The sequence below is a fragment of the Hyaena hyaena genome, unplaced genomic scaffold (assembly GCF_003009895.1).
Source record: "Hyaena hyaena isolate Hyena2069 unplaced genomic scaffold, ASM300989v1 scaffold_343, whole genome shotgun sequence".
NCBI lineage: Eukaryota > Metazoa > Chordata > Mammalia > Carnivora > Hyaenidae > Hyaena > Hyaena hyaena.
This window is the reverse complement of record NW_024080975.1, coordinates 708,353-734,506: the sequence shown is the minus strand read 5'-3', so window position 1 is coordinate 734,506 and position 26,154 is coordinate 708,353. Positions and strand designations below refer to the sequence as shown.

General features: G+C 46.8%; 1 protein-coding gene across 1 annotated transcript in view; it reads left to right on the top strand.

Annotated features, from left to right (window-relative positions):
- Positions 1 to 26,154, top strand: part of LOC120243457 (transmembrane protein 132D-like) — a 542,185-nt gene that overhangs the window by 366,093 nt on the left and 149,938 nt on the right. Inside the window, exon 4 of the mRNA XM_039249585.1 lies at positions 3,353 to 3,536. Coding sequence (XP_039105516.1) covers positions 3,353 to 3,536 — 184 coding nt within the window. The remainder of the gene's footprint in view (positions 1 to 3,352; positions 3,537 to 26,154) is intronic.

The following is a 26,154-nucleotide window of genomic DNA, read 5'->3' as shown; positions in this document are numbered from 1 at the left end:
ACGGACGCGTCCCCGCCGTGGGGGAGGGGACCAGGGAGGCTGCAGGGGTGACGTCTGGACGCTTCGTGCTTATCCACCCCTGCAGTCCCCCCGCACCTCCCCCCGCACCTCCCCGGCACCTCCTTGGCTGGAAGTCTGTCCCCGTCGTCCCTCACTCTCGTGCTCATTGACATCTGAAATCTTCACGGCTTCCCTGCGACTCCACCGATTTTTCCAGCCATACTTTCCAAATCCCCGAACTGAGTACATTTTATTTCTAATACCGGTACATCGAGAATATTTCGCAGAGCGCCGGTGACCGCATAATTACACCTAAGTACTCGGCTGTCCGCGGTCCTGCTTCCTGGCTGGGTCCCCCGGATGCAAAAGACAGACAGGTGGAAGGAAGGAACCAAAGGAAAGAGAGAGACTCAGTGAGCCTGGTGCTTGGCCCACCTGGAGCCGCAGGAAGTCTGTGCAGCGGTGCCTGGTCGTCGGTCTAATTCCAAAGCCCCCCCCCCACCCCCCCCCGCAGCGGTCCACGCGGCAGGCATGATGAAGACCACGGCTCTGAGCAGACACATCGCATGAGCTCTCCCGTCTCCCGCTGTGCTCATGTCCTGTAACAGCAGACTCCATTATCCTTTTTTTTTTTAATGTTTTGTTTATTTCTAGGGGAGAGAGAGAGACAGCATGAGCAGGGGAGGGTCAGAGAGAGAGGGAGACACAGACTCTGAAATAGGCTCCAGGCTCTGAGCTGGCTGTGAGCACAGAGCCCGACGCGGGGCTCGAACCCACGAACCGCGAGGTCATGACCTGAGCCAAAGTCGGACGCTTAACCACTAAGCCACCCAGGCGCCCCGACTCCATTCTGCTGAGCACCAGGCGTCAGACTCTCTGCTCGGCCCGACTTGGAGCCAAGCAAGCATAGGCCCCTCCTCAGGACGCTTCCGGTTAAACACACAACCTGCAGAGGTGCTGTCCTTAGCTTTACACAGTTCAACACGAAGAAATGATAAATATCGCCAGGTGTGTAAGCGTTCTGCAATCCTGTACGTGTTAACTATTTGCAAACAGGTATTAACGTTCAGATTTCCACCGATCCACCCAGACACACAGGATGAACTGTTCTAAAGCTAGGTCACCATGTGCAGAATTTACAGAGGAAATCACCAGGAACGTGCCTCAAAGCCCTACTGCATCCGAAGCACCGCGAAGCCCATGCAGGCAAGGAATCGTTCAAGAAAAAGCACACATTTGCACAGTTTCAGAATCCACAAGTCTGCTATGGTCCCCGGGTTAAGAATTCCCAACAAAGGGACTTTTTATCACCACATCAAAGAGAGGAGAGTCCACTAAAAATCGGCTGTGTTTCTTTCACATCTTGGCCAGGCAAGGGATCTAAGGGAAAAACAGAAAATAAGCTTTAGAGAGAACCAGGCGAGGTTACTGAATGAGTAAAACTAGATGAAGTAAGTAGAGCCCTTTTACAATTCCAGTCGTGCTTTTGTGGATAGCTCTCGCCGAATGGGAAGAATTCACATCAACAGAGAGATTGGCGGGCTTTTCTGATCAGAGCAAGCTCCGTAAGCAAGCGTGCGGGCCGTGGGAGTGGTGGAGTCCAGTGGTCGGGGAAGCAAGGGCTGTGAGGCTTTGCTGGAGGTGAGGGCCCTGCGTGGACACAGGTGGACAGAAAGCCGTGTATTTGGTAGCGTCCTGGCTCTCTGCTGTGACATCTCCACTGTGGAGTGCAATTCCAGAACATTCTGTCCTGGAGATCTCCCTCTTCTTGTGACTAGGTGGAGAGGGCGTGGCCCCCGTACAGCTGGAAGAGGCGCCATCTCAGGAATGGGGAGGAGACGCAAGAGCTCTTGTAAATTCCAAACCCAGGGCACCTGGGGGGCTCAGTCAGTTAAGCGTCCGACTTCGGCTCAGGTCACGATCTCACAGTTCGTGGGTTCGAGCCCCGCGTCGGGCTCTGTGCTGACAGCTGGGAGCCTGGAGCTGCTTCAGATTCCGTGTCTCCCTCTCTCTCTGCCCCTCCCCCACTCATGCTGTTTCTCCCTGTCTCAATAATAAATAAACATTAACAAATTTTTAAATAAATAAATAAATCCCAAACCCAAAGAGATATGTGCCGGCATCCTGACCTCAGGACCCCTCTGCCTGGGGAAACGCCAGGTAGAGGCTCCGAATAGACTAGAAGGCGACCAACTCTTCATCACCGCCTGTTTCTCAGAGTTAAATTGCTTTCCTTCCTCCTCCTCCACTTCCTCCTCTTCCCCTTCCCCTTCTTTCTCCCCTCTTCCCCCTGCCTCCCTTCGTCGCAGCTCCCCTAACATGCCAGTATTCCGTCTCGTTGCCGACTCTGAGAAGAAAGCCCCCCAGGAAGCCCCACCGTCTGCCTCTGAGCTTCTTACTGGGTCTGATGGTGTGATAAACATGTCTCAGTAGCTTTGTGTGCATTAAAGGACAAGTCTTGTAGTCCTGAGTATCAGATGTCCGCGGTCATTTTGCGATTATGTGACATTCCAGTCTTCCGGAGGGATCTGACAGGCGAGAGTTGCTTTGGCCACCAAGGCTTAAAAAGCATCTCTCTTAGCCGCCTCCTCCGCTCGTCCTCACCGGCACCCTCTCCGCCTCTCCCCTCCCTCTGGGAGTGGCTGGCCCTACCCCTACCTTTTCTCCACCCATGGGATACAAGAGCAGGCATTTTGTGAAAGCAATCTATGAGGAGGCAGAAAAGGTGGCCACTTCATTAAACTCACACAAATAGCTGCAAAAATCATCCTGATAGTCTCACTCGATTCATTTCTAGATGCACGTTTATAGGGAAAAAGCAGTATGTCTAAACACTAATAATGGTTACAATGACTCCGATCTCCAGGCCTCTGTCTGCTTCTCCACGCCTGTCAACAGGCAGCCCGTTCATGTTCATGCCTCGCCTCTGTGTCTCACCAGCAGCAGATGGCAAAGCCACATCACCCTGAGATACCTTTAAACTTCCGTGTATCCAATTTGAACTGACTCAGTCTTTGGAAAATCCAGTATAAGCAGCATATAGCTTTCGGGGGGCAGGGGAAAGAATCCTAATCTCCCCGATGAAGAGGGAGAGAGAGCATTTAGGAAATGCAATGCCCACCTTTCATGACGCCCACTTAGCAATGACGTCTGAGACCAGCCTGGTGCCGCGAATCGTGTTGGAAATGGTGTGTTTTCTGATGTTGCCTCTCTGAAACGCTCTTCACAGGGATGATGGGAACACACGCATGTGCACGAGGAGACACACGGAGAAGTGACGGGTGAGCCCGTTGCCTGCTGAGCATGACCACACACCCCTCACTCATCCCTCTCCTTCTCTGCTTCTCTCCAGCGTGGATGGTGCCTCCTATGAAGTCATGCAGATCGACGTGGAGGTAGAGGAGCCCAGTGACCCGCCGGCCACACAGCTCGTCACGTGGCAGGTTGAATACCCAGGAGACATCACTTCCGACTTGGGTGTATCCAAGATCTACGTGAGTCAAAAGGACTTGATGGGCGTCATACCGCTGGCCATGGTAAGAACGTCCCCGCCTTGGGCTGTTAATACAGAACCCAAGGGGAAGAGAGGCTCCAGGCTGTCACCTAGATGTGGTGGGAAATTGTCAGTGAACTAAGAACCAGGTGGGGGGGGGGGGGCATAAACTGTGAAGTCTACTATGGAAAGCTGAGTCTAGAAAACACATTTACTCTAAATCATATTTTGAGAACATTATTTAGAAAATCCTCAAACTCCAGGTATTAGATTTGGATTTTCCATTATATGAAACATATTGATCATTTAATAAATGTGCTTCTATCATATGATGTAGACTTTAAGGATCTCAAGTACATTCACCTGCAGAGACCAATTAGCTCAAGTGTGTGTGAAATGTACCAGGGCTCCTGGCAAACATGTGCCGGGTCTAGAAGCTGCAGTCAGTGTTAGCCACGCAGGAAAGCCATGGCAGTTTCTCCGTTCTTACAAGCTACTGATTTTCCAAGGAGGCCGTAAATCCAGTTTCAGTGTGAAATGTCAACCTGTTCGTGTTGGCAGCTAATTAAAAATAAATAGAACACTACGGAGGAAAGAGTTAACGATATTCCCTTCATAGGTTACCTACTTTACAGCCTGGAGAAGAGTGAAGACTAGCTCTGTTCATGTGTTCTCTAGGATCTGTGAAACAGACATGGGCTTTCATCCTTGGAAGGGCCAGCCCTTGGTTTCTGTGTCACACAGCCCACTGGCTGCGGGCAGACCCATCATCCATGTCCCCTAAACAAAACACACAGATGCCTCGTAGAGCCCTGCCTTTCCTCAGACCCTCCAGGAGCCCCTACAGAGGAATGATACATTCTTTAAATGTGAGTGTTGACAACGCAAACCTTGGGCAAGTTAGTCTGCACAAAAATAATGTGAAATTTCCCCTGTTACCAGAGTACTTTTCCTGTCGGAAGTGAAGCATGAGTTGACCTATCCATTGACTTCCCGGTGTCTCCTCCATACCATCTGTTAGAAAATATCGACAAGTGTTATTATATAGTGGAGAAAGAACATCGGGAATCAATCTTTCAATAAAAGGTACCATGGACAGTTGCCTAGTGATGTCAGGTTCATTATTACGGTGTTCATTAGGAAATGTAAAGGTTTGGGGTGTTTCCCTTGATAAGGGCTCCTGTTAACATATTGTTTTATTTTTGGAGGCACTGAGCCTCCTCTGGTGCATCTTTTCATGTGCGAGGGCAGCACTGCTTTGGTTAGGCTGTTAGTGAGTGCCTCTATTACTAGGATGGCAAGACCATTTGTCTTGCATAAGGAATTATTTGCATTTGCTCCCGTTCAGCACCTTTGATCAAATGAGCTCTTTGCAGTACTTGGTACGGCTTCCGTGGCTTCTCTCAGCATAGGTTAGCATCCTGTTCGTTTCCCGCACTCAACATTTCTCCTGCCTCGCATGTCCCTGATGCTCCCTTCGCCTATCCCAAACCCCAGTGTTCTCCATAACCCACATGAATCCCCACCCCGACAAGACGCCTCTCCATCCTCTGCTGGTCTGTGACCATTCTCACCCTACCTTGCCGTCTAGCGATGATGGATGTAGTGCCGTGCGATCATGTGATGGGAGAGCCAAGACCTATTCGTGCCTTTCGTCAGTTAGGAATTGCGTTCGTTTGAAATCAAGAGGACTCCTCACCCACCCAGCCTACTTTGCCCCAGCCAGTAGTGGCTAAAATATAGTTTCTTTTTTCATGTAAAGGAACTCCTAAGGTTGTGGTCTAGTTTCAGAATGGTGCCCCATGCCTCGTTCCATCTTTATTTCTGCCTCGGTGGTTTGAGGGAATGAATTCCATCCTCATGGTTACCTCAGGGTCCAAGATGGATGCAGGAGGGCTGGCCAGCGTATCCATATTCGGTAGACCAGAAAAAGTCAGAAATGAAGAAGCTCAAATATGGCCAGTTACTTTTCCCTTTCAAGAAAGAAGGATCCAACATAATATTTCTGGTTACATCTAATTGGCATGTAGTCGAGTGGCCATACCTAGTTGGAAGGAAGGCTGGTTAATCTCTAGTTTAGCAGGCCATGTTGCTTAAACTCTGTTGCAAGGACGCAAGAGGAAAATGATTATTTCAAGGCAATGTGCGATATTTGTAACAATCCTTCATTTCCACATGAGGAAATGGAGACCCATCTTGGGTACCTGTGTGTTTTTTTCTGTGTTGATCTTTAGGAAACTCCCAGGAAGCAAAATAATATAACTGAATCCTGGCCTCCACGTGCTAGTTATGCAAACAGGCTTATTTCACAGTGCCTCCGTTTCCTCATCTAAAGGGGGAGAAGAGATAATACCTACTCATAGGCTATTATGAGGCTAAATGATAACTCAAGAGTGCTTGGAACTGTGTGCAATCCAGAGCAAACATACAGTAAATGGTAGCTATTATTATGTTCATTGAACCCCTCAATACAAAGGATAAACAGCACCCTGACAATAACATTGTAAATTCTTTCAGGGAAGGGATTTGACCCCAGCCGCCATATTTCACGATACAGAAGGAGTGGTAGACTCTGTACGTGCTCACTGATTCTAGAGCTGAGTTGAATGAATTGGATTAGAATACTTTTGGTCTGATGAGGTTTTACCAGTAATGTTGGAACATCTTCCTTTGGAGCTAAGGGTGAAGTCTCAAGGGTCCTGACTCCCCAAACTTTCATATTTGGAGTGTTCTGAGTCCTCTTTCCTGAGAAGGCTCCTTCATGTTGCCTTTGACTTGATTGGGAGAAGAACTCTGGCCATTTTTAGGGAGATTGCCCTCACTACACAATCTTTTTGCCATTTCATTTCACTTACACTTTGTCTTTGTTCAACATATGTTCATTGGGAGATATTTGAAGGAGATCTGATATCCATGCACCTGTTAATCTATTCATCTGCGTCACACATTTCTTGAAATATTAGAGAAACAGAAGGAAAGCCAGCTCACCAGGACCATGCTGAGTAAGGAGAAGGCGCTCCGGGTTGAGATCATCGTCACTGAGTACTCATAAACTAGAATAAGTGTGATGTGGAGCCACAGCATGGCTCTCAGCAGGGTGTCACATGGACCAATGTATGTTTTTAGAGGAGCACTCTGGCTCTAGGTGGAGAGTAGATTTGGGAGAGACAGATGTCAGAGAGAGTTAAGGCCTGTACTCTGGCTGCTGTCAAATAACTCCGACCTAATGAGTGTGGCATTTACTCATCCCTCATCTGTCCTGTAGGAGTGTGAGCAGCCTGGGGCTTGTCTGATGCCTCCAGGGAGTTAGGACATAGCCTCCCTCTATCCCCAAAGATAGTGACCTCATCCCCATGGTGTCAGATTAATAACAGCCATTAATAACAGGCAGAGGGGAGAAGGGAGGAGGTGCCCCTTTCCATCAAAGATATGACCTGTCCCTGGACACAGCACCCGTGCTCCCAGCCCATCAGCCCTGAGCTCAGCCAAGTGGCCACCTCTAGCTGCAAGGGAGCTGGGAGAGTGCGCATTGCCCCAGGAGGCCGTGTGTCCCGCTAAAAGTATGTGGCGGTCGAGAAGGAAAGATGGACACTGACGCCATCCTGGACGGCCCCAGGGGACTGTAGTCAGGACAGTAGAGAAATGGCGAGGTGGACACTTTTAGGTTCATCTGCGTGGGTAGGTGATTGGACTGTCCCATGCATTGGACACAGGTGTAAAGGAAAGATGGCGGGGGGGGGGGAACCAAGAGTCTGAGTTTTAGGCTCACCCGGAAAGCTTCCCCTCTGTCTCCATGGCTCACCCACAGACCTAAAATGGGTAATAGGTCTTTTATTATGAAATATCCTATGGTTTACATTTTTGCACAGAACTCTTTTATCATGAAATACCCTATTTAAAAAAAAAGAAATATCCTATTTCATACATTTTTGCACAGAAATCTTTGCACGCATCTCTGATTGATTCCTGTACATAAATTCCTAGGAATAAATTTGAGTCAAAGGATGTGCATCAAATGATACGCAATATTGTAATTTTTTTTGATAACAGCCTAACTGCCCTTCGATAAGTTTAACCAATGTAATCCCACCCGCTGTGTAAGATGATACCATTTCCTTACGACTTCACAGAGGACATTAAAATTTTAAAATAGGCAATTTATTAAGCAAAGATGATACCTCATTGTTGCTTTAATTTTTTTTTATTGTTGCCTTCATTTCCTTCTTTTGGTTCCATATGCAAATTTTCTTATCAAACATTTGCTCTTACTCATTTCCTTTCCCTATTGGGAATTTCATTTCTTATTACTTTGTTATTAAAAAATCTTTTTTTGGGGCGCCTGGGTGGCTTAGTCGGTTAAGCGTCCGACTTTCGCTTGGGTCATGATCTCGCGGTTCGTGGGTTCGAGCCCCACGTCGGGCTTTGTGCTGACTGCCAGCTCAGAGCCTGGAGCCGGTTTCAGAGTCTGTGACTCCCTCTCTCTCTGACTCTCCCCCTGCTCATGCTGTCTCTCTCTCTCTCCTAGAAATAAATAAAACATTAAAAAAAAAATCTTTTTTTATTATGGTAAAAAAAAGTAAAGTGAAATTGACCATCTTAACCACTTTTACCTGCGCAATCCATTGGCGTCAAGTATGTTCACATTATGTGTAACAGATCTGGAACCTTCTCCTCTCACAGCCCTGCAACCCTGTCCATTAAACACGACTTCCCTCCTCGTATCCCCAGCCCGTGGGCACCACCTTCTCCTTTCTGTTTCTGTACACTAGCGACGCTAACCTTTTGATTGACGCATTGGTGCAAGTATTCTTCCTGATTTACCATTCGCCTCCTAATCTCACAGATGGTGTGTTGTAGCATGCAGAAGTTTGGGGGGCATTTAATTTTCACACAGCCACATCCACTGATCTTTCCTGTAGTGGAAGACCCCCGTCTCCCCCTACTTATGACCAAGAGGAAAAACATGCCTGTTTCACTTGTTCTTGTAAAATCTCAGAAATTAAAATACCCCCAGACCACACATTTGAATGGATAGAACTGTAGTTCTGCAAAAATAATGCTGAAGGTAAATGTAATTGTGACAGTTGATACTATTATTAAGGATTTGAGATCCATTTGGGGTGGGGCTCCCGGCCCCTCCATTCTTTCTGTGACATAGAATTCCATCTCCTGGAAAGCTTTGAAATGAGATGCGGTTAAATACTAACATTCAAAGCTAATTTCCCAAAAGAATTTATTTTTTACTCAATATTTTGCCCATTTTTTCCTGATGTCTATGGCCATAAAGCCTTTTTAAAAAAAAAAAAATCCATTCATGTATTTCTAAGAGTTTTATTACATTACTTTTTTATGTTCAGGAAATAATGCCTTATAGTCTTGTAGGTAGATATATTTTTGTCCTTAGGAAGAAAATCCTGAGGAAAAAGTCATTACATGTGCATTAACGTTAATGTAATTAGTGCATGTCTATAACTGCCTGTCAGTGTCTGATTCTGGAAAAAAAGTATTTCTACTGCTTAAAAGAGCTGGAACTTTCTGGGTGGGGCTGGGGAGGGAGGCTGCAGTTGCTCAAGGCTCTTCAACATCCTTGTCTCCTACCTGCCTCCAGGGTTTGGGTAAAACACGTGTTTTGGGGCTTCCACCAGGATCCCGATAATAACTGATACTTATCGGTGTGAATGCCGGATGAGCCAGTCCTTGCAAACAGTAGCACGTGCTCTTCATTCTAAACTAAAATGAACGTGGTTTGGATCCCGTCGGACGGTGGCTGTTTGGATACTGTAGCTGTGGGCGCTGCTCTAAGTCTGGGGAGTGCAAGCGATGGGTTGCAGGAATGTGCCTCCTCTCTTGGGCTCCCAGTGGGGTTCCCACTGCGTGCCGTCCAGCCCCGACTACCAAGTGTTAGGTATCAGGACTGGGGTGAGACATTCAATGGAACATAACCAGGAGATACCATCAAGGTGGAGCACCATGAACTTTGGCAATGATCAGAAGACTCTCACCCTCATGAACGATTTGGTGACATTCTGTGATATTTACGATGATGTAAGGGTGTAGACATGTCTGCAGATCCTCGGGGAAAGTCAGCAGACTTTTTAAACAAAATCAAAGAGTTAGGTGTGCCGTGTGCCCTTCATGAAGTGCACTATGATCTTAGAGTTACTCTTATGAGAGCACAAATGCATCTCATAAATCTCTTTCTAGAGCCCATTTGCTGCCACCTCTTCCAGGGAGTCTTCCTTGATCCCCACAGCCGGAGGCGATCCTTGTTGATTCTTCCACTCTGTCTACCCCATGATTTCCTCGTGCACAGTGGGGACGGTAGTCAAGTCAGAGGATGCAAACACTCTTGAGTTATTTTCAGTGGTTGAGATCACACCATTGGGAGACGTAAAAACAAGAGCGATATACCCAAGATGTGTGGGAAGACATGACCCTCGGACACCCCTCTTTGTGCTTCCTCAGTCCATCCTGTTTGAAACCCACCTCAGCCTTTCCAGTCCTCAAGCCCCCTTCCAAAGTAGAGGCAGCTAGATGCCAGTATACTACTCCTGACTTACCGTTGATGTCACACTCAAATGCTTTCTGCTCATTAGTGTGACTAAGGGACGTGTTAGCCCAGAGACCTTCAAGCCCGAGCTGTGAAGTGTAGACCTCACCAAACTTCACTCACCTGACTGACCACCGAGCTCCTTTCTTACGTGATTCTTGGGATTATGAGAAAGTAGTGATTAAACAGCGCCTTCCCTCCATCTCATGTACGTCTTCTTTTTATGTTTTTTAATTTTTTTTTTTTTGAGAGAGAGAGAGATACGCATACACACTGAGGGTGAGCAGGGGAGGGGCAGAGAGAGAGAGAGGGAGACACAGAATCCGAGGCAGACTTCAGGCTCTGAGCTGTCAGCACAGAGCCCGACGCAGGACTCGAACCCATGAGATCATGAGATCATGACCTGAACCCAAGTTGGACACTTAACCAACTGAGCCAACCAGGCACACCTCCTTATGCTTTTCTTAGTAACCTTTATGACATCCAGCTTGCTTTATTGCAAGAATTCAGTATAATACACAGAATATGCAAAGTGAGTACTAAGTATATATATTACCAGTAAGGATGCTGGCCAACAGTAGGCTGTGACTAGTTAAGCTTTGGGGGGACTGTCAAAAGTTCTATGTGGATTTTTGACTGTGCTGGAGTCGGTGCCCCTAAGCCTCGTGTGAAGAGTCAAATGAAAAATGAACTTGGTTTTCATCAGCCCACACTCCCTTGGATCTTCAGAACCTTCATGACTCAAGTTCCTGCCATGTCCACCTCGCCTGTGTGTTCTTCTCCCGTCAGCCTAGGCCCTCTTCATATGGGCACACCCAGCAGAAGGCAGGGCGCTGCCCAGAGAGCAGCCTCACTGCCCCCTGACATGCACGTGGAGATGGAGTAACACGTGATCATTCGTTCCCCATCACCTCCGAAGTGAGCACAGGTAATGTGCCCTGACGGCCACCTGCCGCGGTCAGAGCCGGAAAAGAGGCCCCCACATTACAGTAGGAAACGATCTTTCCTGGCTCCAGTAATGAAATTTCTTTTCATGTTTGGCATGAAAGCAGATTCTTGGCTCTTTTTTGTTTGACTTTTCATGGTATTCTTTTCCTGTGTCAGCCTGTTAATTAATATGCCAGATACCCTCTGTTGTTTTATGCAGACTTTTTGAAAATTCAGTCACACTGGATAGCACACCCCTGCTTTCATTTTTATACTTTCTCCACCAAGTGCAAATTAAGTTGCTGCAATAGCCCTTGAGAAAAATATCTGCTTCAAGAAGTATTCTTGTTTTGTGCTTGGTGAATAGTCACGGCTGCCCCAAACAGCTTTCAAAGTAATGACAGCTGATTCCTGATGCTAATTATGTAGCAGGCACGGCCCTATGTTCACCCGTCCCTCTCCCCCTCTCCCCCTTTCCACCTCTCCCACTCTTAACCCCAGTATGTATTGGGGGAGAGAGAGAAGCCCAATACTGGCTTGAACTCATGACCCTGAGATCAAGGGTCAGACACTTAACTGGCTGAGCCACCCAGGCACCCCTCCTTCTATATATTAAGTCATTAAATTCCCACAGGGGCCCCGGTGAGGCTGCGCCTCTCCCCGTTTCACAGATGCAGGAGGGCACGTAGTTGAAGGATGGCCCAAACAGTCCAGCTAAGAAGCTGAACTGGAAATAGGTTCCAGATGGATGGAACCAGTGCCTGCCACCACCCTCCCTGGGAAAACAAGAGTTTAGACTGCCGATCGCTTCAGTATGCAAAAACATCTTTGGAAGATGCAAATCCACAAAACACACTCACAAAAAATATGAAATTGAGAAGTCTTCCTTGAAATAGGAAAGTCGTCTGCAAATGAATTATTTATTATGCACAAAGCCACTGCCTTTTCTTTTCAGCCCACTCTGGTGCCTTTGATGCCCTTAATGAGGCGTCCTCTCCGGCGGTGATTTATAATGAGGCAGTGGCGGCAGAGCCTCAACACCTTTAAAGCGACATCGCACAAAATAAGTCAGAGTGTGTCTGCTGTTGTTGCCATGTGGTTATCACAGCCCTGGCTCATGGACCACCAGTTGCTATCAGTGCGTAGATACGCTCACGATGTAACGCATGTTATAAGCGCTCCAGAGAGCGTCCGTTCCCGGGGTTCCTGGGCTTCCAGGGTGTGTGTGCCGGGCACTGGCCTTCGTGTTGGGGCTTCCACACAGCTCGCATCCCATTCAGGGGGGCGGCTGGTAAATGAGTAAAACAGTAATTGAGCAAGATGAATTCAGAATTCATCCGTGCTTGGCAGGAAATAAAGTGGTGTAGCAAGGTGAGCCCTTGGAGGCTGGAGCATCATTGTGGAGGTGCCATTTGAACTGAGACAGAATGCCAAGAAGGATCCAGCATACGAAGATCTGACAAGAGCTGGCTCTCCAGACAGAAGGCAAAGCGGATGCCAAGACCCAAGGCAGAGGCCAGCTGAGCGTACCTCTGGATGGAACGGTCGAGTGAAGCTGGGGAGTAGTGACTGGCAAGGATGAGGTCCGAGGAGGCAGGCTCTGGATTATGGAGACCCTCACCAGCCAGGAAGTGGGCATTAGGATTTCTCATTTATTGTGTTTAAATCTCATCTGATTCAGGATCTACTTTTGAAACATCACTCTGAATACCCAAGAGGAGAACAAAATTGGTGGGTGTGAGCAATGGAAGCAGGAAGACCATGTCGGGAGCTACTTTGATGGCCCAGACAGAAAGGGTTGAGTACCGGCTCTACAGCGATGATGGTGGTATTGAGGACAAGTGGAAGACCTCGGGATGTACCTTCTCAGCATGGCCATCAGGACCTGGTTAGAGGCAAGACCAGGTTTTTGTTTGAATAGGCGAGGCCAACAATGAGTCTAGAGTCGACAGTACTATCTGATAGAACTTTCTGCATTGATAGAATGTTTTATTACCTGAGCTATCCAATATGGCAGCCACAGCCACACATGGTCATGGAGCTCTGGAAACATGACTAATGTCACTGAGCAGCTGAATTTTTATGTGATTTAATTACACTTGACCCTCGAACAACACAGAGGTTAGGGGCACCAACCGTTTGCACAGTTGAAAATCTGTGGCTAACTTAGAGCTCCACAGAAACACAACTACTGATAGCCTACTGGTGACCAGAAGCCTTACCAGTAACATAAACAGTCGATGAACAGATTTTGGATGTTCGGTGTATAATACACTGTATTCTTACAATGAAGCATCCTAGAGAAAAGAAATGGGATTAAGAAGACAAGAGAGAATGCATTTACAGTATAATACCGTATTTATCAGAATAAAATCCATGTGCAAGTGGACCCACGTAGTTCAGACCTGTGTTGTGTAAGGGCCAACTGTAATTTAGACTTAAATAGCCGTGCATGCTAATGGCTCTCAGATTAGACAGCACGGCTCCAAAGCTTTGGCTCGGGAAACCGAGGGCCAGGCGTGCCGTTACCCAGACGGCGGTCTGTATAATCTCCCTTGCTCTGTCTGACCCACCGTCTCCACCCTGCTCTGGGCCCTGGGAGTGTTTCCTGTGCATGAGGCCTCAAAGTCGCTGCCTGGTCCTCTGGATTCAGTCAGTGGAAGACCGGGAAAGAAGACCAGGTGGAGGCTGAAGGCAAAGTTTGGGGACTTTATTCCCCTGGCTCCCTGTGCTCTAGGCCCCTGTTTCCCAATGGCTATGTTGCTCCAGGAGGACCAGCTCCCGGCCGTCCATGGTCATTACGCAGCAGTGATACCAGCTGTGGTGTGTGCTCCTGCCCAGAGGGGTTCCTGCACCGCTGCGTACAGGCAAGGGTGTCAGAATGCGCCTCTGCACCTCGCGGCAGAGTCCTGCCCCACGGTTCATGCGCTATGTGCATATTATTTGATCACAAGCCATTTGCTCCTATGTAGCCTTTATAATTCCGTGAAGACATCATAGTGACTTTTCAGCACGCGTGTCAGTGCGTTATACTCATTATGCTCTTCTTTCAGGATAAACTTGGCGCTTCTTAATTTGTGGTGAAAATCTCTGTTCTAGGAAATGAGCATTAACTCACATAGGATTGCAGGCAATGGGGTCGGCAAATACTTCCTGCGAAGGCACAGACAATATAGATTTTCACTTCTGCAGGCCACGCGGCCTCTGTTTTGACAATGCAGCTGTGCTCTTGAAACACATACATGGATGGGGGGGTAGGGGAGCTGAGTGACACCAAAACCGTTCCCGGAGGCTAGAATTTGAATTCCATGTAATTTACACGTGTCACCCAGAAATATGGTGTTTTTAAATTTTTTTTTAACCACTTACAAATATAAAGGCTGTTAAGGCTTTAAAACATTAGAGTTTTTGGTACGTAATCTTTAACAGCCTTTTCTTTTTTTTTTTTTTTTTCAAGTTAGTTAACATACAGTGTAATCTTGGCTTCAGGAGTAGAACTCAGTGACTCATCACTTACATATAACACCCAGTGCTCATCCCAACAAGTGCCTCCTCGGCGGCCGTCACCCATCTAGCCCATCCCCCCACCCACCTCCCTCCGGCAGCCCTGTTCTTGGTATTTAAGGGTCTCTTAGGGTTTGCCTCCCTCTCTGTTTTTATCTTATTTTTCCCTCCCTTCCTCTATGTTCATCCTTTTTCTCAAATTCTACATATGAGTGAAATCATTTGATATCTGTCTTTCTCTGACTGACTTATTTCACTTAGCATAATACTCCCCAGTTCCATTCGTGTTGTTGCAAATGGCAAGATGTCATTCTTTTTCACTGCTGGGTAGCATTCGTGTGTGTGTGTGTGTGTGTGTGTGTGTGTCTGGATATAGGTATAGATATAGATATACTGTATTTTCTTTATCCATTTATCAGTTGATGGACATTTGGGCTCTTTCCATAATTTGGCTAATTTGGGGTACATGTGCCCTTTGAATCAGTATTTTTGTGTCCTTTGGATAAATACCTAGTAGTACAATTGCTGGGTCATAGAGTAATTCTCTTTTTAATTTTTTGAGGAACCTCCATTCTGTTCTCCAGAGGAGCTGCACCAGTTTGCATTCCCTCCAACAGTGCAAGAGGGGTTCCCTTTCTCCACATCCTAGCCAGCGTCCGTAGCTTCTTGAGTGGTTCATGTCAGCCACTCTGACCAGTGTGAGGTGCTGTCTCGGTGTGGTGCTGATTTGTATTTCCCTGATGATGAGTGACGTGGAGCATCTTTTCATGTGTCTGTTGGCCATATGGACGTCTTCTTTGGAAAAGCATCTATTCATGAGAGAGTCTTTTCTTAGCCTTGACTGAGTTCCTCCTTAGGGGGTTGACAGTGGTGCCCCCCCCACGGTCCAGTCCTGATGTAAAGCTTAACCTCCTTGAGGGAAGGGATCCCTAAAAATAAAAGCAATTTTGAAAAGCATTGCTGCATGAGGAAACTGTTTCCTGCTGTGCTGCACTCAGTGGACAGTTCCCACAAGATCCCGGTCAGCCTGAGCGGGTGGAGGGAGCCTGGCTCCTCCCTTGAACCAGTTGCCCCTCACCTTGGGCTTGACGCACAGTCCTGTGCTGTGCCTTCCCTGCACCCGCAAGCCCTTCTGGTGGTTCGATCCCTAAAGTGTGAAGAACACCTTCCCCCTTGTCAGAGCCCTGGGAGCACCCACATCCCTGGCACTTATTCTTCCTAAATCTGCCTGAGTACCCCTCCCCTTTTTCGATGAACTTCCTCTTCCTCTTTGGCGATATCCCCTGGACAGTGGCAGAACTCGCCAGCAGCACAGCCACCATTAACCTTTTGATTCACCTCATTATCAAAGAGTTGAAGAGAACTGTCCAGAAAGAGAACTGGACACTGATTTAAGAGCATGTGTCCAGCAAACTCCCAGCTTTCAGACCCGACGCTTTCTTGCTTCTTAGATCATGTCCCAAAGGCTGGCTCAGTCCAGTAGCTCCGAAACCTCGGCACCTCCCAGCAGGTGGACACCCCTTGGAGTAGGGCCAGGTCACGTGTGTGTCCCTGTGCATCCCAGGCTGTAGGCCAGCTGCCGAGCCTGAGGCGCCTCTTGTATCTGTGAAATCTCTTCTATGTCTCTCACTGGAGACCTCCTGAACCCAACATCAGGATCCATGTGATTTTGAGATACCGCCAGCTCCACCCAGCTTTTGTGTTAGCGTCAGTTAGGACTGAGGCATCCTGTAGCAGGTGGTCAGGATTGTGGTCCATAAAATACAGCCTCGTCAGGAGGCAGCCTATGTCAAGAGCATGCACGTCCCTCATCTTTGTCTCCTCTCTCCATGGTGCCTCTCGATACCCAGCGTGTCATATATTGACTTTGCCCAGCCTATGACGAGCAAAATAGGCACATTGCCTGCGGTGTTGATTGCAGCCCCTAGACCAGTGTCTGACCACAGTGGGAGCTCGAAATACATGCTAAAGTGCAGGATGAACCGGATGGAGGGAAATTCACATCCCTGAGAGCTTGTGAGTGTGTAGACCTTGGGCAAGTCAAATGACCTCTCTGTACCTTACTTTTCTCATCTGTAAAGCATGGATAATTGTAGTATTTCTACTTCCTAGGGGATGCAGACTATAGTGAGAGGCAAAGTGAAACACTTAGTACAGGGCCTGGCACTTCCTGGCTGTCAAATAACTACTGCTGCTGTGGTTATTAGTAACAACAAGAGAGAAGCTATGCTTCGGAATATTTGCACAAAAACATTGAAGCAGTTATTGCTTCTTTTCTTATGTATTTCTGCAAGTTTTCCAAGAAATTAAGGACAAAGCCATGTCCTAAAGAAATAAAAAGACTCAATTAAGATAACATTCTGAATAATTTAAATTTAAAAATTTAAATAGTAATAATGGCCGTGTTCTGTATGGCAGTCTTAGCTGGCCCGGTAGAAAGGCACAAGATGACGATAGTGAATCCGTTAGGACTTTTCAACCCCAGTCCAAGCTGGTTTTATGCAGAAATCAGAACTTAAGTGCTCACTGTGTAAGACTGGATCCGTTTGGCTCTGTGACATAGCCCAAATATAACAGCTTTAGCAGTGATGGGAGTTCATCTTTCTCATTGAAATAAGTCCAGAGGTAGACACTAAGATGAACATGGTGGCTTCCTCGGTCACCTGGGTGAGTCTTTCTACCAGCTGACTCCATCCTCAAAGTCGCCTTCTGCTCCAGAAAGGCCAGTGGAGCTCCAGCCATCACGTTTGAGTTACAGACTTAGGCAGAGCATCAGAGCCCGCCTCCTGTAAGCACTCTTCCATCTCATTGGTCCATGTAGTCACATGACCATCCTTGGGGAGGAGTGCAGAGGCCCGTGTAGAACCCAATCGCTGTCAGCACCTCCCCCACCAGGAATCACCTTCAGGACATGAATGAAGCATTGGTTATCTTTTTAATAAGAGCTCAAGACTGTAAAACGCAGACATAGTGTGACAGAACCGCACGTGAAGAGCAGCCCCGAATAGTCTAAAGGGAATGTTTCTTCGTGCTCATCTTGGAGAAGAAGCTGTTCAGCGTTCACCAGTACTGGCTCTCAGGCACGTGGGAGTGTCAGAAACACCCTTTAGGTACAAACCTCCAAGAACCTCAGTATAAATGTGTTTGCAATTACACATTGGTCCCTGGTGAGAAAAAAAAAAAAGTGTATTTAAAAAAAATTTGAGGGGCACCTGGATGGCTCAGTTGGTTAAGCATTTGACTCTTGATTTCAGCTCCAGTCGTGATCTCATGGTTCATGGGATTGAGCCCCACATTGGGCTCTGCACTGACAGCAAAGAGCCTGCTTAGGATTTTCTCTCTCTCTCTCTCTCTCTCAAAATAAATAATAAATGGACAGTAAAAAATTGGAAACTAGAATATGTATTTTCACCAAGTAGAAGTTTTTTTGTGTGTGGGACTTAACTATTTTCCCAACGTTCTATAACTCAGAAGTTTTCAACAAAACCGTTATTTTCTTGACAGATGCTAAGGCAACAGGAATTTCAGTGGATGCTGCACAGGAGTCGGCGTGCAGTTACGGTAAAACACGGGTTAGGTAACAACTCCATGAGCTCTTTACTCTGTTAATCTTTGCACGATGGGTAGTAAATACAGGCTTGGGACTTCCCAATGTGGGCAAATTAAGGGAAGAAATCTGTTTTTTGAGTTGGTATAAACCAGTCTTCCAGTTGTACGAGTAAATTACCCATTAAATTTAGCCCAAACAAAAGTGATTGCTTTACCCTTGAACTCAATTTCTTTTTTGCTCTAAAGAGGAAGATATGAATGCTAATGCGGATTTTTTGTCCCTCACTCCTGCTTTGGTGAAAGAGACTTTCTTTCCTCTCCCTCTTCCCTCTTCCTGCATTAGCCACGATTCTCCAGAAGCAGGGCCAAGAGAACACATGGTATGTAGTTTTATGTGTAATGACTAGGAATTACTCATATGATATTACAGGCTGAGGGAGCCTGCCCATGTCCCTGCCTCACGGCTTCAGCCGGGACGTCCCCTCTGCTCCTGTCCTGCTCTCTGCCTGGCATCCACCCCACAGCTGCCTGGAGCCTCCGGCGCGTGGACAGCAGATGGAGGGGCTCCTTGGGGCCATCTTGCATTTATGAGGCAGCAGTGTGTCATCAGTGGAGGTGCTTTTGAAACGCAAGCAACAGGAGCCCCTGTGCTCGCCAGGCCCCACGGGGCGTCCAGAGGGCAGACTGGACAGAGCAGGCAGCCGGTGCAGGGAGCTCGGTCATGGCTGTTGCCTGGTCTTGCCCTCCCTCCTCCCTCCATGGGTCTCAGCAGCCACCGGAGCAAAGAGAGAGGTTGCTCCCGTCGGGCCAGAGGAAGGAGAACACCTCTCCTCCATCTAACACGTGGAAGTCCTTCCTGGCCGTCGGACTGTGCCACAAGAGGCCATCACCTGCCCCCAACCTGGACACAGTCACCAGATATTCCAGTTGGTCTAAGCAGACTTCTTAAACCCATCACCACCATGGAATAGTCTGGTCGTGTCCGGCTGGGCTGGGGTGCTGTCCGCATTGTCCGATTCACAAGCTGTAAGTCAGGATGGCTGTTGGAATAGAACCTCGGTTCCGATAGGAAGGAGAGGGGGAAGAATGGAAACATGGTGTGACACGAGGTAGACTGGGGCATCCGCAGTGGAAAACTATGGGACAAGTATGATCGCATAGCGCTTGGGGTGAAGGAGATACTGTACCTGCCTTAACATTGTATGAGCAGCCAAATATTAAAACCTTCAGCAACAACAGAAATGTCCCATGGAAAAGGTGCTTGGCGAATAAAAATAATGACATGTGGGGAAAGAACGTGCACGCTGACCTTCGTCAGTAAACCACACCTGTGCCCATGGGGAAACATGACACCCCCGTATCCAGGGAGTCACCAGGGGCCCCGTGGTCCTTCCCGGAACAAAAGTACTGATGCAGCCGTAGCTCGTTGATAGCTACGCCAGCGTGCTCCGTCGGTGATGTTAAGCGGTGAAGACGGACGTTCAGGCAAGATTGAAAGCTTCGAAATGTATTTATTCAGGGGTGCCTGGGCGGCTCAGTTGGCTAAGCATCCGACTTCGGCTCAGGTCATGATCTTGTGGTTTGTGAGTTGGAGCTGTGCTGACAGCTCAGAGCCTGGAGCTGCTTCAGATTCTGTGTCTCCTTCTCTCTCTGACCCTCCCCTGCTCACCCTTCATCTCTCTCTCAAACATATATAAAAATTTTTTTTAATGTATCTATTTCTAACCTATGAAATCCTCATCAAAAGGAGTTTCAACAAATGTAACTGAGTTTTCTGACGATCTTAAGCTTGACTCCTTGTCTGCTTTGGCTCACTAGCAGGGATTCTCTGTTGTGTTAATTCAGCTAATGCTAGGTTGTTGGGAGTTTTCTCTGGAGCTTTTTGTTTGTTTGTTTGGTTGGTTTTTTTGGGTTTTTTGTTTGTGTTGTTTTGTTTTGTTTTTGGTCTGCTTGTCTTATCTGTTTGGCGTCCATTCACAGAGCTTGGCGGTAATCCCTAAGGCCATATATAACAAACGGATGTGTGTCCCTCTTTCCAGCTCTGGAATGACCGTGCGTGTCAGCCGGTAGCATGACTAGATCAGAAAAGATGGGGAGATTTGGTATTTAAGCTTTTTAATGGTAAAACCATGAGAGAAGCTCACGGTAATAGGAAGAAGGGACTTTTATGCCTTGTAGAAGGAGGGGGCCATATCCCACAACAGAATGATGGCCCTGCGTGGAATTATTCAGAATTGCTACTTTAGTGATACGGTGGCTGCAGTTCGAAGTGACTTTCATGGGACTTATTTTCCGAAGCCTGTCAGCATCAAACTGTGGAGATGAAGTATTTAAGCTGTTGTGTGTGTTCCATGTAGATCTGTTTTCCTGACCGTTTTTAAATGAAAATGGAGGCTATCGGTCCTTGTGAATTCGTAGTTATATACAAGGATAATAAAACGACATATGGAAACACAATGGAATGATTAAGGAAAGGAGTTTGCTCAGCTTATTACCAGAGACCTGAGAGTTCTTTCCATAAATCTTATGTTTCCATTTTGAAAATGTGTGTGACTAGCCAGTTAATACTTTTACTCAACAGAAGAGTGTTAGATATTACCTACTTCTTATGGCGTGTAACAGGCTTGTCTTTAAAAAATAGGAAGAAGTTGGGGCACCTGGGTGGCTTAGTCGGTTAAGCGTCCGACTTTCGCTTAGGTCATGATCTCGCGGTTCATGGGTTCGAGCCCCGCGTCGGGCTCTGTGCTGACTGCCAGCTCAGAGCCTGGAGCCTGTTTCAGAGTCTGTATCTTCCTCTCTCTCTGACCCTCCCCTGCTCACGCTGTCTCTCTCTCTCTCCTAGAAATAAATAAAAATATTTTTTAAAAAATAGGAAGAAGTTGAGGCACCTGCATGGCTCAGTAGGTTAAGCATCTGTCTCTTGATTTGGGCTCAGGTCATGATCTCACGGTTTTGAGTTCGAGCCCTGCATCAGGCTCTGGGCTGATAGTGCAGAGCCTGCTTGGGATTTTATCTTTCTCTCTTTCTTAGCCCCTCCTGGCTTGCTCTCTCTCTCTCTCCCCCCACCCTTGTCAAAAAATAAGTAAACATTTAAAATTAGAATAAATAAATAATAGGAAAAAGTTGAATTGAACTCATTTCTGAGATGGGGGACAGACGGCAAGTTTAACTTCCCAGTACCTGGAAAGTCCAGGTGTGGTGATGGAACTCAGGACCCATGTCTTTCTAGAAAACCCGTCTCTGACTTAATGAAATTCCCTTTGTGGTAATGAAGTGGGGGAATAATAATAAACATGGAATTCCACTACTGAGTGTGGATTCAACCCTGGAAAATAAACAGATCGTCTCCTTTACTGAGTTCATTGGTGGTTACTATGTTTTGCTACCTGACTTACCATACAGATTCTTTTACAAAACTTCCTATTCAGGCTTCACAGAAACATCACAAGAGGAGCATCTTGGTCATTTTTCAGATGAGAAAACTTGAGATTTATGGCAAGAAAATAAGTTTCTGAAATTCACATGGCTAGAGAGAGCCTGTCTTTTTTTATGAATATAATTTATTGTCAAATTGGCTTACAGGCAATACCCAGTGCTCACCCCAGCAAGTGCGCTCCTCAGTGCCCATCACCCATTTCCCCCTTTCCCCAGCCTCCAGTCCACCCTTAGTTTATTCCCTGTATTTCATAGACCCTTGTGGTTTGCTCCCTCCCTCTCTGCTTGTAACTATGTTTCCCCCTTCCCTTCCTCCATGGTCTTCTGTTCACTTTCTCAAGATCTGCATACAAGTGAAAACATATGATATCTGTCCTTCTCTGACTGACTTCCTTCACTCAGCATAATTACTCCAGACTCTTGCTTGCTGACATCTGGGATTCAAGTGTGGAGCTCTGCCAGAAATTCTACACAGAACCAGCACGTGCCCTCTGAGCGTGTGTGCGTGGTACCACACACATCCGTGTGCCTACAGAAGGACAGCAGGTATGACACTAACCCCACACACAGACGACGGGGAAAGTGTGTTCGTGCACTGGTCCTGGATAAATTTATCTCCAAACTGGAAGGCGATAGAGCGGGGCTCTCGTGTGACTAAGTGATGGAGGTACGGTGTTCAGAGCTTTTTGAACAGAGGAGAAAATAGACAAGGCTCACAGGGAATAGCCACGTTTCTGCCACCTCTTCCCAGAGTCAGCCTGGCACGTTTGTATCTTGGTACCTCCTGTTTCTTATCTGTGAAATAATGCCCCGTGGGCCCCATCCATTTAATGGAATTATTGACCTTTTGTTCGAAAGATCTGTGGATACGTTTCAAAACAACCTATTAATTTTCCATAGTGTGATAGAATTCCCTCTGCAACATCCCCACTAGGGATTTGCCTAGGCTTTTTTCTGGTATTTTCTGGGTATGGGAAATGATGCGCTACCTTCTTAAGGAAACTCAGGCCATTCTGTATACGTAGATATGATAGGTTACGATATGGGAAAATGTAGAGATGGGTGAGGATGATAGAGATAATGCAGAGTTGATAGATACAAAGATACATAGGGATAGTGATAGATAGATAGGTAGATAGATAGATAGATAGATAATAATACATGGGTGGATAGATGGATGGATGGATGGATGGATGGATGGATGGATGGATGGATGGATTGATAGATGGTTGGATAGATAGCCTATTTTGTCCATATATACAGAGGGAGGGAGAGATATGTAATGTTGAATATCTAGTGGGTGGCTTCTCCCTTGCCATTCAAGCCACCCTTGACACCATAATCTCCCATTTCCTTGTGTCCAACCCAATACCAAGTCTTTTTGATTCTGCGCCCTGTTTTTCAAACCTGTCCTTTTCTTCCGGTGCCCACTGCCAATATTGTAGCTCAAATTACCCTTTCTGATCTAAATCATTATAGACATGTCATCCACTCCTGACCTTTCACTGCTCTGCTCCCTACATGCATGCAGATAGTAATCTTTTAGAAACTTAACTTTGAGGGTGTCCCTATCTCCTGAATAAAACAGACTAATGCCACCCTCTTGCTCTTAGAAGAGACACCACAGTGTTGAGCACGGCATATGAGGCTGACCCCATGGGGTCTAACCCCTGGCTACCTTCCACCTCTTCCACTGTTGTCTCCTGCCCTTCCTAACTACACGAGAGCTGGGGAGTGTCGTTTTCCCCGCCTCAGAAGGAGTTGATAAATCCTCAGCACTGTGCTCCTCCACGGGGCCTTACAGGTTTGAATATCCCATGGTTCTTTCAACTGCTGTCATTCTCTAACTGTGCTGGGTGTCCTTAACTAAACACCCTTGGATTGAGTAGGGTTCTTGGAGGGGACATTCTACTGTTCATTCTATTGCCCATCAGTGTCACTTTGGGTCCCAGACTTAATTTGTAGTCCCAGACCTGGAAATGGCATTCAGGGTGTGGGCTGACTAAGAGAAGAGCTGAGCTGTGTGCTGGCATCTCACTGTGGGCACCGTATTCCTGTCGCTGCCTGCCTGCCAGCCAGCCAGCCGAGACCCTCCTTGGGAAAAGCTATGTTGCACTGCTGACCACCGGTTACATAGACCTCTTTGTCTCTCTCACATGCTAGTCCTCAGCTGCATCTCAACCACGAATGTTCTAGTACGGTGAGGGCCGTGAGCCAGGAAGCTAGATGTGGCATCTCTTTCTAAAATTGAATCTCGTTGGACACACTCCATCATCATTACAGCCCGTCGAAATATTTTAGGATTCTGAATCTGTGATTGAGCATTTTGATTATAACTCTCAGCTTTATGTCATGTGTAATATGATTAGCATGCTATCAACTTCCTCTTTCAATCCATTAATTGAAATTCTGAACAGAGAACAACACCCTCGGTGGAATTCCAAGTTCCTGAGATGACACACGCTTCATGCTTTCTTCCTAATTCATGGGCTCCTCTTTCTTGATCTTCTTCATTCACTCCTTCTCACCTGCCCACCTGTTCTGCTCTGAGGAAGTCTTTAGAATTCTTTTCTGCCTACGTTGAGCCCCTTAGTGATTTCATCCTTCCTTGTGACATTAAGTATTACCTATTCATTGATAATTCTGAAGCACATGCCTTTAGCCAGGAATACTTCCCAAATGCCTGGTCCCAGAACGCCTCTGGGCTGTCTGGTAGACATCTCTGTCTTGAATCTCTCATCTTCATGCTCCGAACACGTTGCTTCTTGAAACCTGTCCATTGCAGTCAATGACAATTCCATATTCCAGCTACTCAGAGCCAACCTGAGGAATTCCTTGCTGTCAGACCCAGCGTCCAATCTCTTGGTTGATCCTGATAAGTAATTGTGCCTTCACAGTGTACCCTGAATCTGACCCTGTCTCATGCTAATGCCACAGTCCAAGATATCATCTGAAATGCCATCAATTTTATTTGATTTTCTCTAAGGCCATGGGGGCATTTTTTCTTGGTTATCTTTGGTATCTAAAATATTTCTTAATACATAGCTAAGGGTTTGAAAATATTTTCAGATGAAACAGTTAATGAATAAGTGATAGTTGCCCTCTCATTCAGACTCATGTCACTTCTCATTGTCCACAATGACATGACGAGGTAGATTTTGTCAGCATCGGACCCATATCCCTAGTAAATCATGTCTGCCATAGTCTAAAAATTAATAAATTCTTCTTTTCCCCTTGGTTTCTTCCCTTGATTTCATCACCTCCATAAATTTCACCCCATTCCACCTGGTTTTCAAACCAGCAACCTAAGAGTTCTCCATGTTACTGACTTCTCTTACCCTAAAAGCCAACCGAGAACCCCATCTCTTAGTTTTGCCTCCAAAGTATAGTCTTTTAAAAAAATTTTTTTTAAGTTTATTTATTTTAAGAGAGACAGAGACAGCACGAGTGGGGAAAGGACAGCTAGAGAGGGAGAGAGAGAATCCCAAGCAGGCTTAGCACTGACAGCACAGAGCCCAATGTGGGGCTCGATCCCACGAAGCCATGATCATGGTCATGACCTGAGCTGAAATCAAGAGTCAGATGTTTAACCAACTGAGCCCCCCAAAGCAGAATCTTGAGTTTGATCTCTTCTGCTACTCCCAAAGTTCAAGACACTTTAATCTCTTGCCCTCCTTTGGTCTCCCTTCCTCCCTCTTGCCACCCACACCCCCACTTGACCTATTCTCCTCAGACCTTCCAGGGGGCTATCTATCTATCTATCTACTCATTCATTTAATGTTTTTATTTATTTTGAGAGAAAGCAAGACAGAGTATGAGTGGAGGAGGGGTAGAGAGAGAGAGAGGGAGACACAGAATCTAAAGCAGGCTCCAGGCTCCGAGCTGTCAGCACAGAGCCTGATGTGGCGCGCCTGACTCATGAACCGTGAGCTCATGACCCGAGCTGAAGTTGGATGTCCAATGGACTGAACCACCCAGGCGCCCCCAGGGAGCTCTTTTTAAAACACGAGGTGCATAGCCTTCTTGTCTGCCTCAGACTGTTGCATGCAGTTCCATCTATGCAAAGAATAAAATTCAAATTTCCTTCCAAGACCCAAGGACACCCTTCATGGTCTGACCCCTCTCTACTTCCTTGACTTCCTTTCTTAAAACTGACTTACTTGCTGGTAGGTTTCATATCCCCTGTCCTCTGATGTTCCTGAAACTCACCCTTACCTCTGGGTGTCCACACTCACCGTTCCCCTGCCTGGAAATCTCTGCCACCAGCATGTGTCTCAGCCGACTTACCAGACATTCAGTGGCCCCTCTGTGTAAGCTTTCCTGAATCAGCCAATGAACGCTGCCCCCCCCCATCCTTAAGACACAATTCATTCCATCACATGGTTTACTTGCTTCACTCTACCTTTAGTTACCTAAAATTATCCTGTTTATTTTTATGTTTACTTGGGAGTGCCCCCCCCCCATTGGATGGTAAACCTCTTGAGGACAGGGAGCTTGTCCACCTTGACTGATGCAGCATCCCCACATCTAGAACGTTAACCGGCACACAGTAGGGGCTCAGAAGTATTTGTTGAATGAATAAATGACGGCGCATATAAATTTATAACAGATTGTTATTAACCATCAACAAATTAATGACTGAGATTATTCCGATATGACATTTCCTTACAGAGGTTGGTCTGTCTTCTACTGATTA